The 11,505-nt window shown below is 31.7% G+C and overlaps 1 protein-coding gene across 1 annotated transcript; it reads left to right on the top strand.

Annotated features, from left to right (window-relative positions):
* The first annotated feature begins 5,805 nt into the window (after positions 1 to 5,805).
* Positions 5,806 to 9,344, top strand: LOC134259388 (tyrosinase-like protein 2). The gene is made up of 3 exons (XM_062741976.1): positions 5,806 to 6,369; positions 6,784 to 6,896; positions 7,129 to 9,344. Exons 1-3 carry the CDS (start codon positions 6,040 to 6,042, stop codon positions 7,901 to 7,903), a joined length of 1,218 nt encoding a protein of 405 aa, XP_062597960.1. The 5' UTR covers positions 5,806 to 6,039; the 3' UTR covers positions 7,904 to 9,344.
* The last annotated feature ends 2,161 nt before the right edge of the window (positions 9,345 to 11,505 follow it).

The following is an 11,505-nucleotide window of genomic DNA, read 5'->3' as shown; positions in this document are numbered from 1 at the left end:
CTTGATAGCGACATATTTCGGGGGCTGAAAAGAAAAGCATGAGGAAAGCAATTGTAGGACGGTTATTGACGATATCTTTATTTGTGTTCTGCGTGTGTCACATTCCTTATTTTCTTTAATCTAAAATCAATATTCGTTGACAATATCGCATGCGTGTATTGTAAATACAATGTCCATATACAGTATATTTGTGTATTACTACTACCGATAAGTAAACAATAAGATATGTAAAAGATGTGGATACTTTAACGTTAAATCATCCTAGTAACCGGGTACTCGATCGGAAGATGAAGCGAGTAACTGGTAACTAAAAAACGTCCGATTTGCCAACACTACATTTTACACAATTCATTAGAATGATCAAATATTTTTTTCATAGATAAGAGGTCTGCTACAAGTGAATGAAGTGGTGGATGCATGTAAACAAAATTATATCCGGGAAAATCAATTTAATTTTGTCATTAGCGTAGCATATATTTCACTTAAGGTAATTCCACCATCCTATGATGTCATTGATTTCTGCAAAAAACTGTAATTAATTTAAATTCATACCTAATAGAACAATATCTTTTGGAAGAATGCTTTACAATAGGTGTAATGATAAATATTGTCAAGTAAAAGAATTTTAAAAATGCATATTTTCTTTATTTAATCAATTATTCAATCTATAACACTGTTTACATAAAATGTGCGATTTTTTATGCTGACATACATTTCTGTTTATTATGTTTTGCATCTTAAATAATATGGTGACCTATACATTTTTTGCAACAACTTGAACATTTGAAGTATATTAAATGAAAATAAATCCATTTTTATACTTTGAACCATTAAAATTGTGAGGGTGGAATCACCTTAAATATAAAATAAAAAACCATGCACATCATTATTGGTAGTTTTGCATAAACTCAAGCATTATAACTTCGAATCAAACAATGAGTGATGAATTGTCTTGCTTTTTTGTGCATTTTTTGTTGATTTTATTGATACCTGAATTTACTTTCGAAAACTGTGTTCAGCTTATCTCGCGCTTATTTAATTCGATATATAAAAAGTCTTGTTGAAGTTCAAGAGGTGTGCTTTTTCCCATTGTATAATTAGAACATGTCTTATCAAAGATACAAGGACTTTTGACTTCCAAAACATAAAACGTTTTATCGATTCAATAATATTTCTTAAAGCATCATTTTAAAATAAACCGGCAAATCTGCGGGTATTTCCATATATTTTAGAACTTTCATTTTTCTGTGGGTTACCAATTTTTGTGCTCTTAAAGAATCAACCTTATAAATGAGTGTATATACCTTTTTTGATACCTGTGTTATACAATCTACTCACGAAAAAATAAAATTTCAATTGTTTATTTTAAAACCATAACGAATTGGTACATGTGTGGGAAAATATTAGACAGGATATACGTCACTGTTATTCAGTTCAAACATATAATTTCATATCGGAATAATGTTAGATTGTCTTGGGTATACCGGTAATAATCCGAAAAATTCTAAGACGTGTCTTAAATTGCTAATTTTGTTAAATTAATTAAATGGCTAGGTAAGGTTTATGATTGCCAATATTTGATATGGATGCCAACTCGATAAATCCTAATGAACTTGAAATAAACGATGACTTTGATACATCTGCTTTAAGATGTGTTTTTAACTGATTATAGCGGATATGGAGATAACGAACAGTATCCAATATCAAAGTCCATAAACAATATAAAACAGGAGCAAAGCAAATACGGACCCCCGAAACATCAGAGGTGGGATCAGGTGCCTCAGAGGAGTGAGCTTCCCCTGTTGATCTGTCACACCTGACCTGTCACGTGTGCTCTTTGTCATGATAGGAAAATACTCAGTAACGAAAAAATACGGCGTCAATTCAGTGTATAAATAATGAACTGATAATGAGTATGAAAAACGTCAGTCAGCATTTGACTCAATGATAAATTGTATTTGCTGACAAGGCCATTGTATCGACCACAGAACTAACGAAATGATGACTTTAATCGAGACCGCTGATAGTCCTGTTTCATCAACTTTTTGTTAATGATTTACCTCGTTTTAGAAACGGAGATATATACACTCCGTATGCAGGTGATGAAGGTATATTGCTGCATAAGTAAGGGAAGTTGACGATAGATAAGTTAAAGTTTTCACATTTATCATATAGCTTGGTTGTTAGATTACCATTAAAATCTTTTTCAAGTAAAATATCCAAGATTGAAACAGATGTGTCAGACTCTGTGATATCTTTTATCTCAATCTACCCAGGATATATCGTATCGACGTAGGAAAGGAAATTACCATTGTTAATTGACAATACGTCGTCGAAATATCTAAATGTCGATTTGAAAATCACAGCAATTGTTTTCTTCTTTTCACGCATAAGATTTTCCACAAATTCTGCTGCCTAATAAGACCAAGGAATAAATAAATTGTATAAAAAACGAGATGTTTCATTGTCAATTTCCCTCGTTTATGTAGTTATATACCACTTACCTGCTTATGGCCTTTATGTTTTGCACATTCTCTACTCGAGAGTTTCCTCTATGTACGATCCAATTTTAAAGCACTGTATGCTACTCACTGATCCGTTGATATTACAGAGATTAAAAAAAAAACTCCTTTAAAATCGGCATTTCAAAAATCTTATGCTTCATTTATTGACCTGGGGCCTCTTTTACAAAAGAACTTACGATAAGACCAAGATTTCATTCTGATTTACATTAAATTGAAAACGGTTTTAGTTGGTTTAAAGAAATATAAAAATATAGTTTTACACTGGCAGTTTTACATATAATCATCAACTTCGAGGTATATCACAATCAACTTAAGTTTTTGGCCTTAGTCGTAAATTCTTTTGTCATCATCACGTGGACAGAACTTTCAGGTCCCTGGTTCGCGATTAAGACTTATCAATGGGTCTTTTTTTTTGGTTGAATTGATTACAGAATGTTCTATCCACGCGATCAGGCACCTTTAAAACACAAGGGATGGAACAGGCTCATAGAGAAGTGAGCAATCCTTGTCGCCCGCCCACGTGTGCACCTGTCTACAGCAAAAGATATATAAAATGAATAGATGACTGATAATTATCTTTACTAAACTAATTAAATCTTATTCTTATTCATGAACTGTACTAAAGCGCTCATTTGAAAGGTTTATTTCTCGACTCTTCAGATAACCTGGTATTTTTTTAAATTTATTATTTATATACTTATTAACTTTATTGTGTTAAATGTATCTTTATTGAAATGAAACTAAGGATTGTCTTGCATAGTTTTGTAGACTATATCCCATTGTATGAAAACAAGAGATTTGAAAGTCAGGTTTCGGGTATATACCTTACCATTTTAGGATTTTTATGCCTGGGTTGAACGATTTAAAAGAAATCCCGTATATATGCTAATATGAAAGTAATAACAGAATATCTAGACTTAAAACTGGTATACCTGCTATACAATCTCTAAAAAGAGTGGGGTAATACGATGTAAAAATATTTTATTCATTCATTTAAAATAATATAAAGCATGTCTGACTTACGAAACTGAAGGAGTAAGATAAAAAAAACCCCACAAAACCTGTAAACCATTATAGGAACTAACACATCAAAAGTATCAGATAACAGAATAAAGACAAGGGTCGTTTGGTTTTTAAACGAACTCAATAAAGAGATAGAAATAAGAGAGGTAACATTCTTCAAGGCAAGGTCATTAAATAATTGAAAGGTATTTTTATATAATCTCGCTGTCCACTGTCTGTTTGCAAGAACATATTCGGTCATTACGTTTTCTGGAAATTTATACTGTAATTAAAAGTTGTTTAGCAAGTTTTAGTTGCTCATTGAATGGTTTTAGGAGTGGTCAAGAACAAATTTATGTTTTTTAAAAATAAATATTCTTTTTTAAAAAAAAATAATGTGCAAATTCTAAAATAAATCATTTGCAGTTCTTTCATTTTATTTGAACATATAAATCGTTAGAAAATGATTTATGTAATGAAGGATATTGAGATAACGAACAGTATTCAATCTCAAAGTCCATTAAACAATATACGAAATAAGAGCAGAGCAAACACGGACCTCCGAAACATCAGAGGTGGGATCAGGTGCCATGGAGGAGTGAGCATCCCCTGCCAACCGGTCACACCCGCCGTGTGCTCGTTGTCGTGATCAGGAAATAACGGAAAAAATCCGTCGTCAATTCAGTGTATAAATAATGGACTAACAATTGGTATGAAAAACGTCAGTCAGCATTTGACTCAATGATAAATTGTATTTGCTGACAAGGTCATTGTATCGACCATAGAACTTACGAAATGATGACTTTAAACGAGACTGTTGATATTCTTGATTCATCAACTAGCTTGTCAATAATTTACCTCGTTTAAGAAATTGTTCATACGTAGAGCATGCTCTTGCATATCGAATCAACTGAGATATATATACTCCGTATGCAGGTGATGAAGGTATATTGCTGCATAAGTAAGGGAAGTTGACGATAGAAAAGTTATCACGTTTATCATATAGCTTGGTTGTTAGATTACCATTAGTGTCTTTTTCAAGTAAAATATCCAAGTATGAAGCAGAAGTATCGGACTCTGTGGTATCTTTTATCTCAAGCTCACCAGGATATATCGTATCGACGTAGGAATGGAAATTATCATTATTAATTGACAATACGTCGTCGATATATCTAAATGTCGAGTTGAAGGCCACAGCAAGTGTTTTCTTCTTTTCACTTCAGAGTACTTATTTGTGCAATCAAAATCTGTTTTAACAAAATAATTTGGCAAATGTCCAATGACGAGGTAAGTAAATTTACGAGTTCCATTTGTATTGAAGAAGCAGCTGTCATTGATATCAAAAAGCCTGGATTTTAATTTGTGGGGAATTGAATGTGATTTTGTCAAGATAATCTGGTCATCCTTAGAAGATTGGATTTATTTTAAATCTGGTAGAACGTTGCAATTTAATATACAAAATGTAATCCTCTGTACTGCAGAGATTGATGTGGGTTTGAATATTATTATTGTATTAGTAAATAAATATATCTTTCAGACATCAAGAAAAAAGTGTACCATTTTATTTATTGATTTATTATTGTACCTGAGAAACTAGTTTGTTATAGAGAAAAAGTATATGATGTTGAAAAATTCGAAAAAAGATGGTCTAATTGGAAATGTCTTTTTCAAAGTAATGACTAAGCATAGGAGTTTTATACTATAGTTATATTGACTGATATTCATTTCATCCCCCTTCCACATGTAATATTGTAGGTGTGAGTCTCACTCTGTATGTAAGTGTGTGTATGTCTGTTTGTGAGTGTGTCATTAACTATATTTAAATGTTTGCTTCCGAACATATATGTAATGTGTTGTTTCTGTAAATAAAAAAAATGGTCATTTAAAAAAAATATATATATAGATCAGTGTAGAGGAGTGAAAGAAATAAATAGGTTACTGGATTACATGTTAACCCAAATAATAAAATACTGCAGTTAACTTTAAATTATTAAACAGTTTATACAAAATTATAAATAGACATAAATACGAATAACTGTAAATCTGCTACAAAATATTCTTAAAATTCTTTGGAATTTTGAGTATCCACATCTTATTAACATCACTTCTCAAATATACTGTTTCCAAATATATCTATCATGTATTGACTGATGGTTGTCTTTGCTTCACTATTTTAATTTCCATGGTCTAATTTATAAATTCTAAAATATGTAAGTTCATTTAGAGGTTTGTCTGTTGTTCAAATCTTCAAATCACTTTTGGTATTTAAAAAAAATCTATTTATATAACTTCATCATTTAGAGTGTATCAGTGCATATATCTTTATTGAAATGAAACTAAGGATTGTCTTGCATAGTTTTGTAGACTATATCCCATTGTATGAAATAAGGTGCGACAATGCATTCCCAGAACCACGTACATTCTTAGAAAAGAGGGATGAGAACAAAGTATTCAAAAGTCAGGTTTGGGGTATATAAAGTAGCACATTTTAAATGTATCTTCAAAGTTTGACATGGAGAGTCTGCAAAGCCTCGTTTTGTTTTTTATCGTTGCAAGTCATTTTCCTGCAATTTCTGCACTTGTAGAACCTCATTTAAGGGTTGAGGTTTTGACGGATACAGATCCCTTCTTCTGCAACGAAACCTTGTTTGACCTGGGCACCTGTCAAAATGTAACATACGATTATTTCTGCACGCTTAACAAGCCTACCCAGGACTGGTTTTATGAGCTTTACAGAGAATCAATGTCGGACACACAACATACGCGGAAGGAGATCAGGACGCTGAGTGAGACGGAGAAGCAAGAATACATTGATGCTGTACTGGCCCTCAAAAATGATACGGTAAGGATATACCAGGGTGTATGTTTAAAATATCATTTGACGCGTTTAGCTTGCAGATTTGATTTAATATTTCCAGAAGAATGAGGTTACGAAAAGATGTTTTCTGCGGTATATAGTAACAGATCAGGTATTTATGTAAATCTCAGTCCGTTCATAGAGGCGCTAAAAATCATAAAATGTATTCATCTTTTGAATATTTTTTCCTACTCTCAAAAATCATTTGCCTTGGATTGAAGAAAAATTCAGATTTTTCGAAGTTGTTTGATTTTCTTAATCAAAAACACAAATATGTTTTCTATTAATGCACTAATATAAAAATGACATAATGAGAATTCTTTTTTTGAGTCAGTGAAGTGAAACTTCTGTAGATTTTAACATCGAGTATAAAATTTTATTTCTAAAATTTCGTTCTAGACCATATGGCCCAACAAATATGACGCAATTGCAATGATACACACCAACCAGACCATTTGTTCCATTCATAGAGGGACTAACTTTTTAGGATGGCACCGAGTGTATCTTCTGATGTGAGATTTTTTTTATCTATTACCATTCCATTTTGATAATTTACATATTACATATTATGCAATCATTTCAACACATTTGTTCAATTTTTTTTTCGTAAGTGGAAATGAAGCGGCAAAGTTATTTTATTCATTTTAGTTAAAACAGCAACCTTAATTGAATTAAAGCTTTGGCAATTTTGTCTTGATCTAATTATATCGAATTTAATCATCAATTATGCGCTATTTTCAATAGATTTGAGGCAGCTCTTCGTCAGAAAAATAAAAAGGTGGCTCTACCGTATTGGGATTCCCTACTAGACAACTACATGGACAACGACCCAACACCTTCAAAGTCTGTTGTTTTTACAGAGGAATTTCTGGGAAATGGTAATGGTAATGTGAGTACAGGTCCATTCAAATTCTGGAGAGACGTTGATAATTGTACTCTGCAGAGAAGTGTGAATTTTAATAATTCCGGCACGTTAATGACACATAGCACAATCGATATGATACAGAATGATCCGTCCGTGCATCACATGAAACAAATAATATACAACCAGAAAAACAATACTCACACCTTGGAAGGGCAACACAATGTTGTTCACGATTGGGTGGGTGGTATGATGTCCATTTTGGACGATTCTCCCCGTGACCCCGTATTTTTTCTCCACCATGCTTACATCGACTATATATGGACCAAATTTATTCAGAAACAATCGGCTATGAACGTTGAAGAAGAATATGAAATTGTTGGGAATGACATTAAACGTCACCATCCAAACCGAACGATGGATTGCTTCTATTGGATGAGAAATGAGGACGGACTTAAACCAGATCTTGCAGCGAATGTTCGTTACGAAGATTCACCTGCATGTCCGGACTGTGGTCAGTCTAAATACCTGAAATGTGATACGAATCTGAAAAGATGCGTTCCAAGTAATAAGTTTACAACCGCTGGAAAAGATAGTGTTCGCATGACATTTTTCACACCAATTTGTTTTCTTTATTTCATTTCACTTCTACTATAACATCATTCTAAAAATTTTTTTTACAAATAAACTCCTTTCCAAAATCGAAATGCCAAATATAATCTAAAAATCAGAAGACATGTTTTTCAAAATATGCTTTTGCATTTTTACAAATTTTATCAATAGATTCTTTATAAATATAAATATCTTTTAATTTTTGAGACTTTGAAAAAGTCCAAAAATTATATAAATCGAAAATCCCTATATGACCAAACGAGGTAAATTATTGACAAACAAGATGATGAAACAAGAATATCAGCAGTTTTGTTTAAAATTATCATTTCGTAAGTTCTATGGTCGATACGATATGACCTTGTTGGTATATACAATTTTTATCATTGAGTCATATGCTGACTGACGTTTTTCATACTCATTGTTAGGTCTATCGATAGACTAACGGGAGTTGACTTTTTCTGTCGTTAGAAATTGACCTCCCCCTGTGTTTTCAGGTATCAGTGTTGTATTCTTTCTCCTAGTCTGTCTAATTCAGGGATTGATCACGGGTCTTCATTTCATTTTAAAGCAAAAATAGGATTAAGAATCTAATTAGATTGTACAAATCATGAACATTCAAATATCTAGCATATCTATTGTTTTCGTTGAAATTGAAGCAAATGCTGCAATTGAGTAAAAAAGATTGTATTGTTCCATGTCAGCTCTTTATTTGTTATACAGCAGTCAGTGAGAGAAAAATAACAACAAAACTCCTGCATTTTTCTATGACATAAAACTAAAAAAATATCTATAACTACAACTCAATTACACATGTACATAAACTTTTCTAAGAAAGTGAACACCTAGTTTCGATTACCTAGAATTATTTCTTTTGCCCAAAATACACGCATACTAATCGTCTTTCATTCTATATTTCCTGTCATTCTAAATACCACGAAAACTATATTACCTTTAAATATATATATATATACACGTATTGCCTATTTCAAAATATGGGTCACCCATGTTAATGTGTATCGGAGTGTAAAATGTTTTTATTTCAGCAAGCCTGAACTGAATCTATATCATTTATATAATTCGATATCCAACTATCATAATAAAAGAAAGCTAAATTGTAATCGCTATATACTCTTTCTTATGATGTCATACATGTTAAATCTGTTATTGTTATGTAGTGGGATAGATTAGTCCCTTAAGGGGATATACGTATTGTATGATTTTAATTTAAGAACAGATGATAAAACAAACTGTAATCAGAAAGTCTGATAGTAACAACTTTCACGCTTATATATAAATAAAATGAATGTTTCACCGCCTAGATTTTATCTTTGAGTAACAAGAATGCTATACATTAGTTTGAAGAGTTGCGGGAAGGTAGAATTTTCAACACCATAGGAGTTTACAAATTCCTATTATTAAAGATATTTATCATTTGCATGATTTACAATAAACAGGTAACAAAATATATGTAGCAATTCAGGCATCCTTTTTTTGTAAATATTGCCAGCATTAACTTGTTTGTTTAATGAATACACACAATTACTGAAATAATACTTACTTCTTGTTATATAATATGACAGCTCCTGTATGATGAAACATAAGGAGATAACCAACAGCGTTCAAGCTCATTAGTCCATTAAACAATACAAAATTAGAACAGTGCAAACATGGACCTAGAAAAAACATTTAGAGGTGGGATCAAGTGCCATGGAAATGAGCATTCCTCTGCCGACCGGTTAAATATACACTACTAATAAAATTGTATTAAAACTTGCTTTTTCAGTCAGTTGATAGAAGAAAGATATATCAATAGAAATCCTTTATCATTTTTAAAGCTGAACACGATTCTTAATTCGAATTCGGCTGTCATATCTGAGGGCCCCTATAGAAACCGTTCAATAATCAGTGTTAAGTGTAATGAGTCGTTATCGGTGTAGACGTATGTAACGTAGGACCGGGTGGCGACAAAAATAACTGTGTACCTCTTCCACGTTAGAAGATATAGACAGTAAATAAACATAATAGTTCAGAAGTCAGTGCAGTATACAAACACAAATACATGTAATTGCAATAAAATCTATTCAAAGGCAATGTAAAATGACCAGCATAAACACTTGTCGCCATTCCACGCTTATAGACAGCAAAACAGTCAGGTGTGACGAATGCGAAATGTGTACCCAAGTTCTTATATCGTAGGCAGTAAAATCTGTCGTATGTCGCTTGCCTATTAAAGAGTCGAGTTCATATTTCAAGTTGAAAATTTTCTAAAAATATTTTACAATTTATTCCGTTGTAATATTCCTAGAAAAGATTTATTAATATTTAGGAAGTTTTGATTATCTAGAAATTTGTTTTGTCCAAACACACGTTTAGAAAGTCTCTTCAATAATCTATTTTTTCTGGTCTTCTAATTCATGCTTAAAATTAAAGATACCACTGGGGCTGATATCTCTGTTTCTTATTTGGATATCTTACTAGAAAAAGACGTTGATGGTAATGTAACAACAATGTTATATGATAAATGTGATGACTTTAACTTTTCAATCGTCAACCTCCCATTAAAACATTCACTTATCACCTACATATGGGTGTCTCAGTTGATGCTCTACATTTGAACAATTTTCTTAAACGAGATAACTTATTATTATTCCATTATATGTATATGCATTATAAAAAAAATGTTGTAATCGAAAAAAAAAACAGCGAATTTACTTATTATTTTAGTAATAACTTGACATAAATATGTAAAGAATTGATGTATTCAACATATAATCATGTTTCTCTATTATTATTTTTGTAATGTTTATGTATTGTTGTTATCAGGGACCTATATAGTATATAGGTCCCTGTTGTTATGTATAAAAGTGCTGAATAAAATCTTATTACAAAAAAAAAACTTATTGACAAGTTGATGAGATAACATTCTCGTTTTAAGTCATGATTTCAAAAATAATATAATCGATACAATGACCTTGTCATAAAATAAATCTATCATTCAGTAAATTGCTGACTCACGTTTTTCATACTTATTGTACGTCCATTATTTATATACTGAACTGTTGACGGAATTTCCCGTTATTTTCCGATCATGACTCGGCGAGTGTGAAAGGTCGACAGGTGATGATAATTTATCCATGGCATCAAATACAACCTCTTTAGAGTTAAATATTTGTATTTGCTTAATTTGTATTGTTTGATGGATTTCTTGAATGCGGTTTGTTATCTCTGCATATCATATAATTTAAATAAAGAACCATGCAATCAAGGGCAACGATGTTGGTTCCATCGTTCTATTTAACAGCCTGTCTCCGAGAAAAGCATGCAAATTAGTCCAAAAGCAGGTTTCTCCGATTGCCTTCAAATTTTATGAACTAAATTTACTATGCATAAAATGAAATCACACAAATTTTAATTGAGCTAATCCACCCCACATACGTTTTATGGCCTGTTACTAAAAATAGCTCTTATGCAACAGAATTTGAGGTAATTTTTTAACATTTTAGACATATTTTGAGGAGAGAAAAAATTGCAACTTTAAAAATTATTCAAATATTCTGTTTTGTTGTAAAAGAATAAAGATTAGTTCTTCTTAAATGCATAGTCAGAATGATTAACATTCATTTTGTTTTAGTGCAAATAGGTCATGA

The sequence above is a fragment of the Saccostrea cucullata genome, unplaced genomic scaffold (assembly GCF_032062105.1).
Source record: "Saccostrea cucullata isolate Sc308-1 unplaced genomic scaffold, CSIRO_AGI_Scuc_v1 ctg5420, whole genome shotgun sequence".
NCBI classification, from domain to species: Eukaryota; Metazoa; Mollusca; class Bivalvia; order Ostreida; family Ostreidae; genus Saccostrea; species Saccostrea cuccullata.
This window is presented reverse-complemented; position numbering and strand designations above follow the sequence as displayed.

What these genes read in the sequence shown, in the direction of transcription:
- LOC134259388 (XM_062741976.1), top strand. Translation starts at nt 6,040, where the DNA reads ATGGAGAGTCTGCAAAGCCTCGTTTTGTTTTTTATCGTTGCAAGTCAT. An exon ending in TGGCCCTCAAAAATGATACG is followed by an intron (nt 6,370 to 6,783) that starts GTAAGGATATAC and finishes ATTTCGTTCTAG; the next exon opens with ACCATATGGCCCAACAAATA. An exon ending in CACCGAGTGTATCTTCTGAT is followed by an intron (nt 6,897 to 7,128) that starts GTGAGATTTTTT and finishes TATTTTCAATAG; the next exon opens with ATTTGAGGCAGCTCTTCGTC.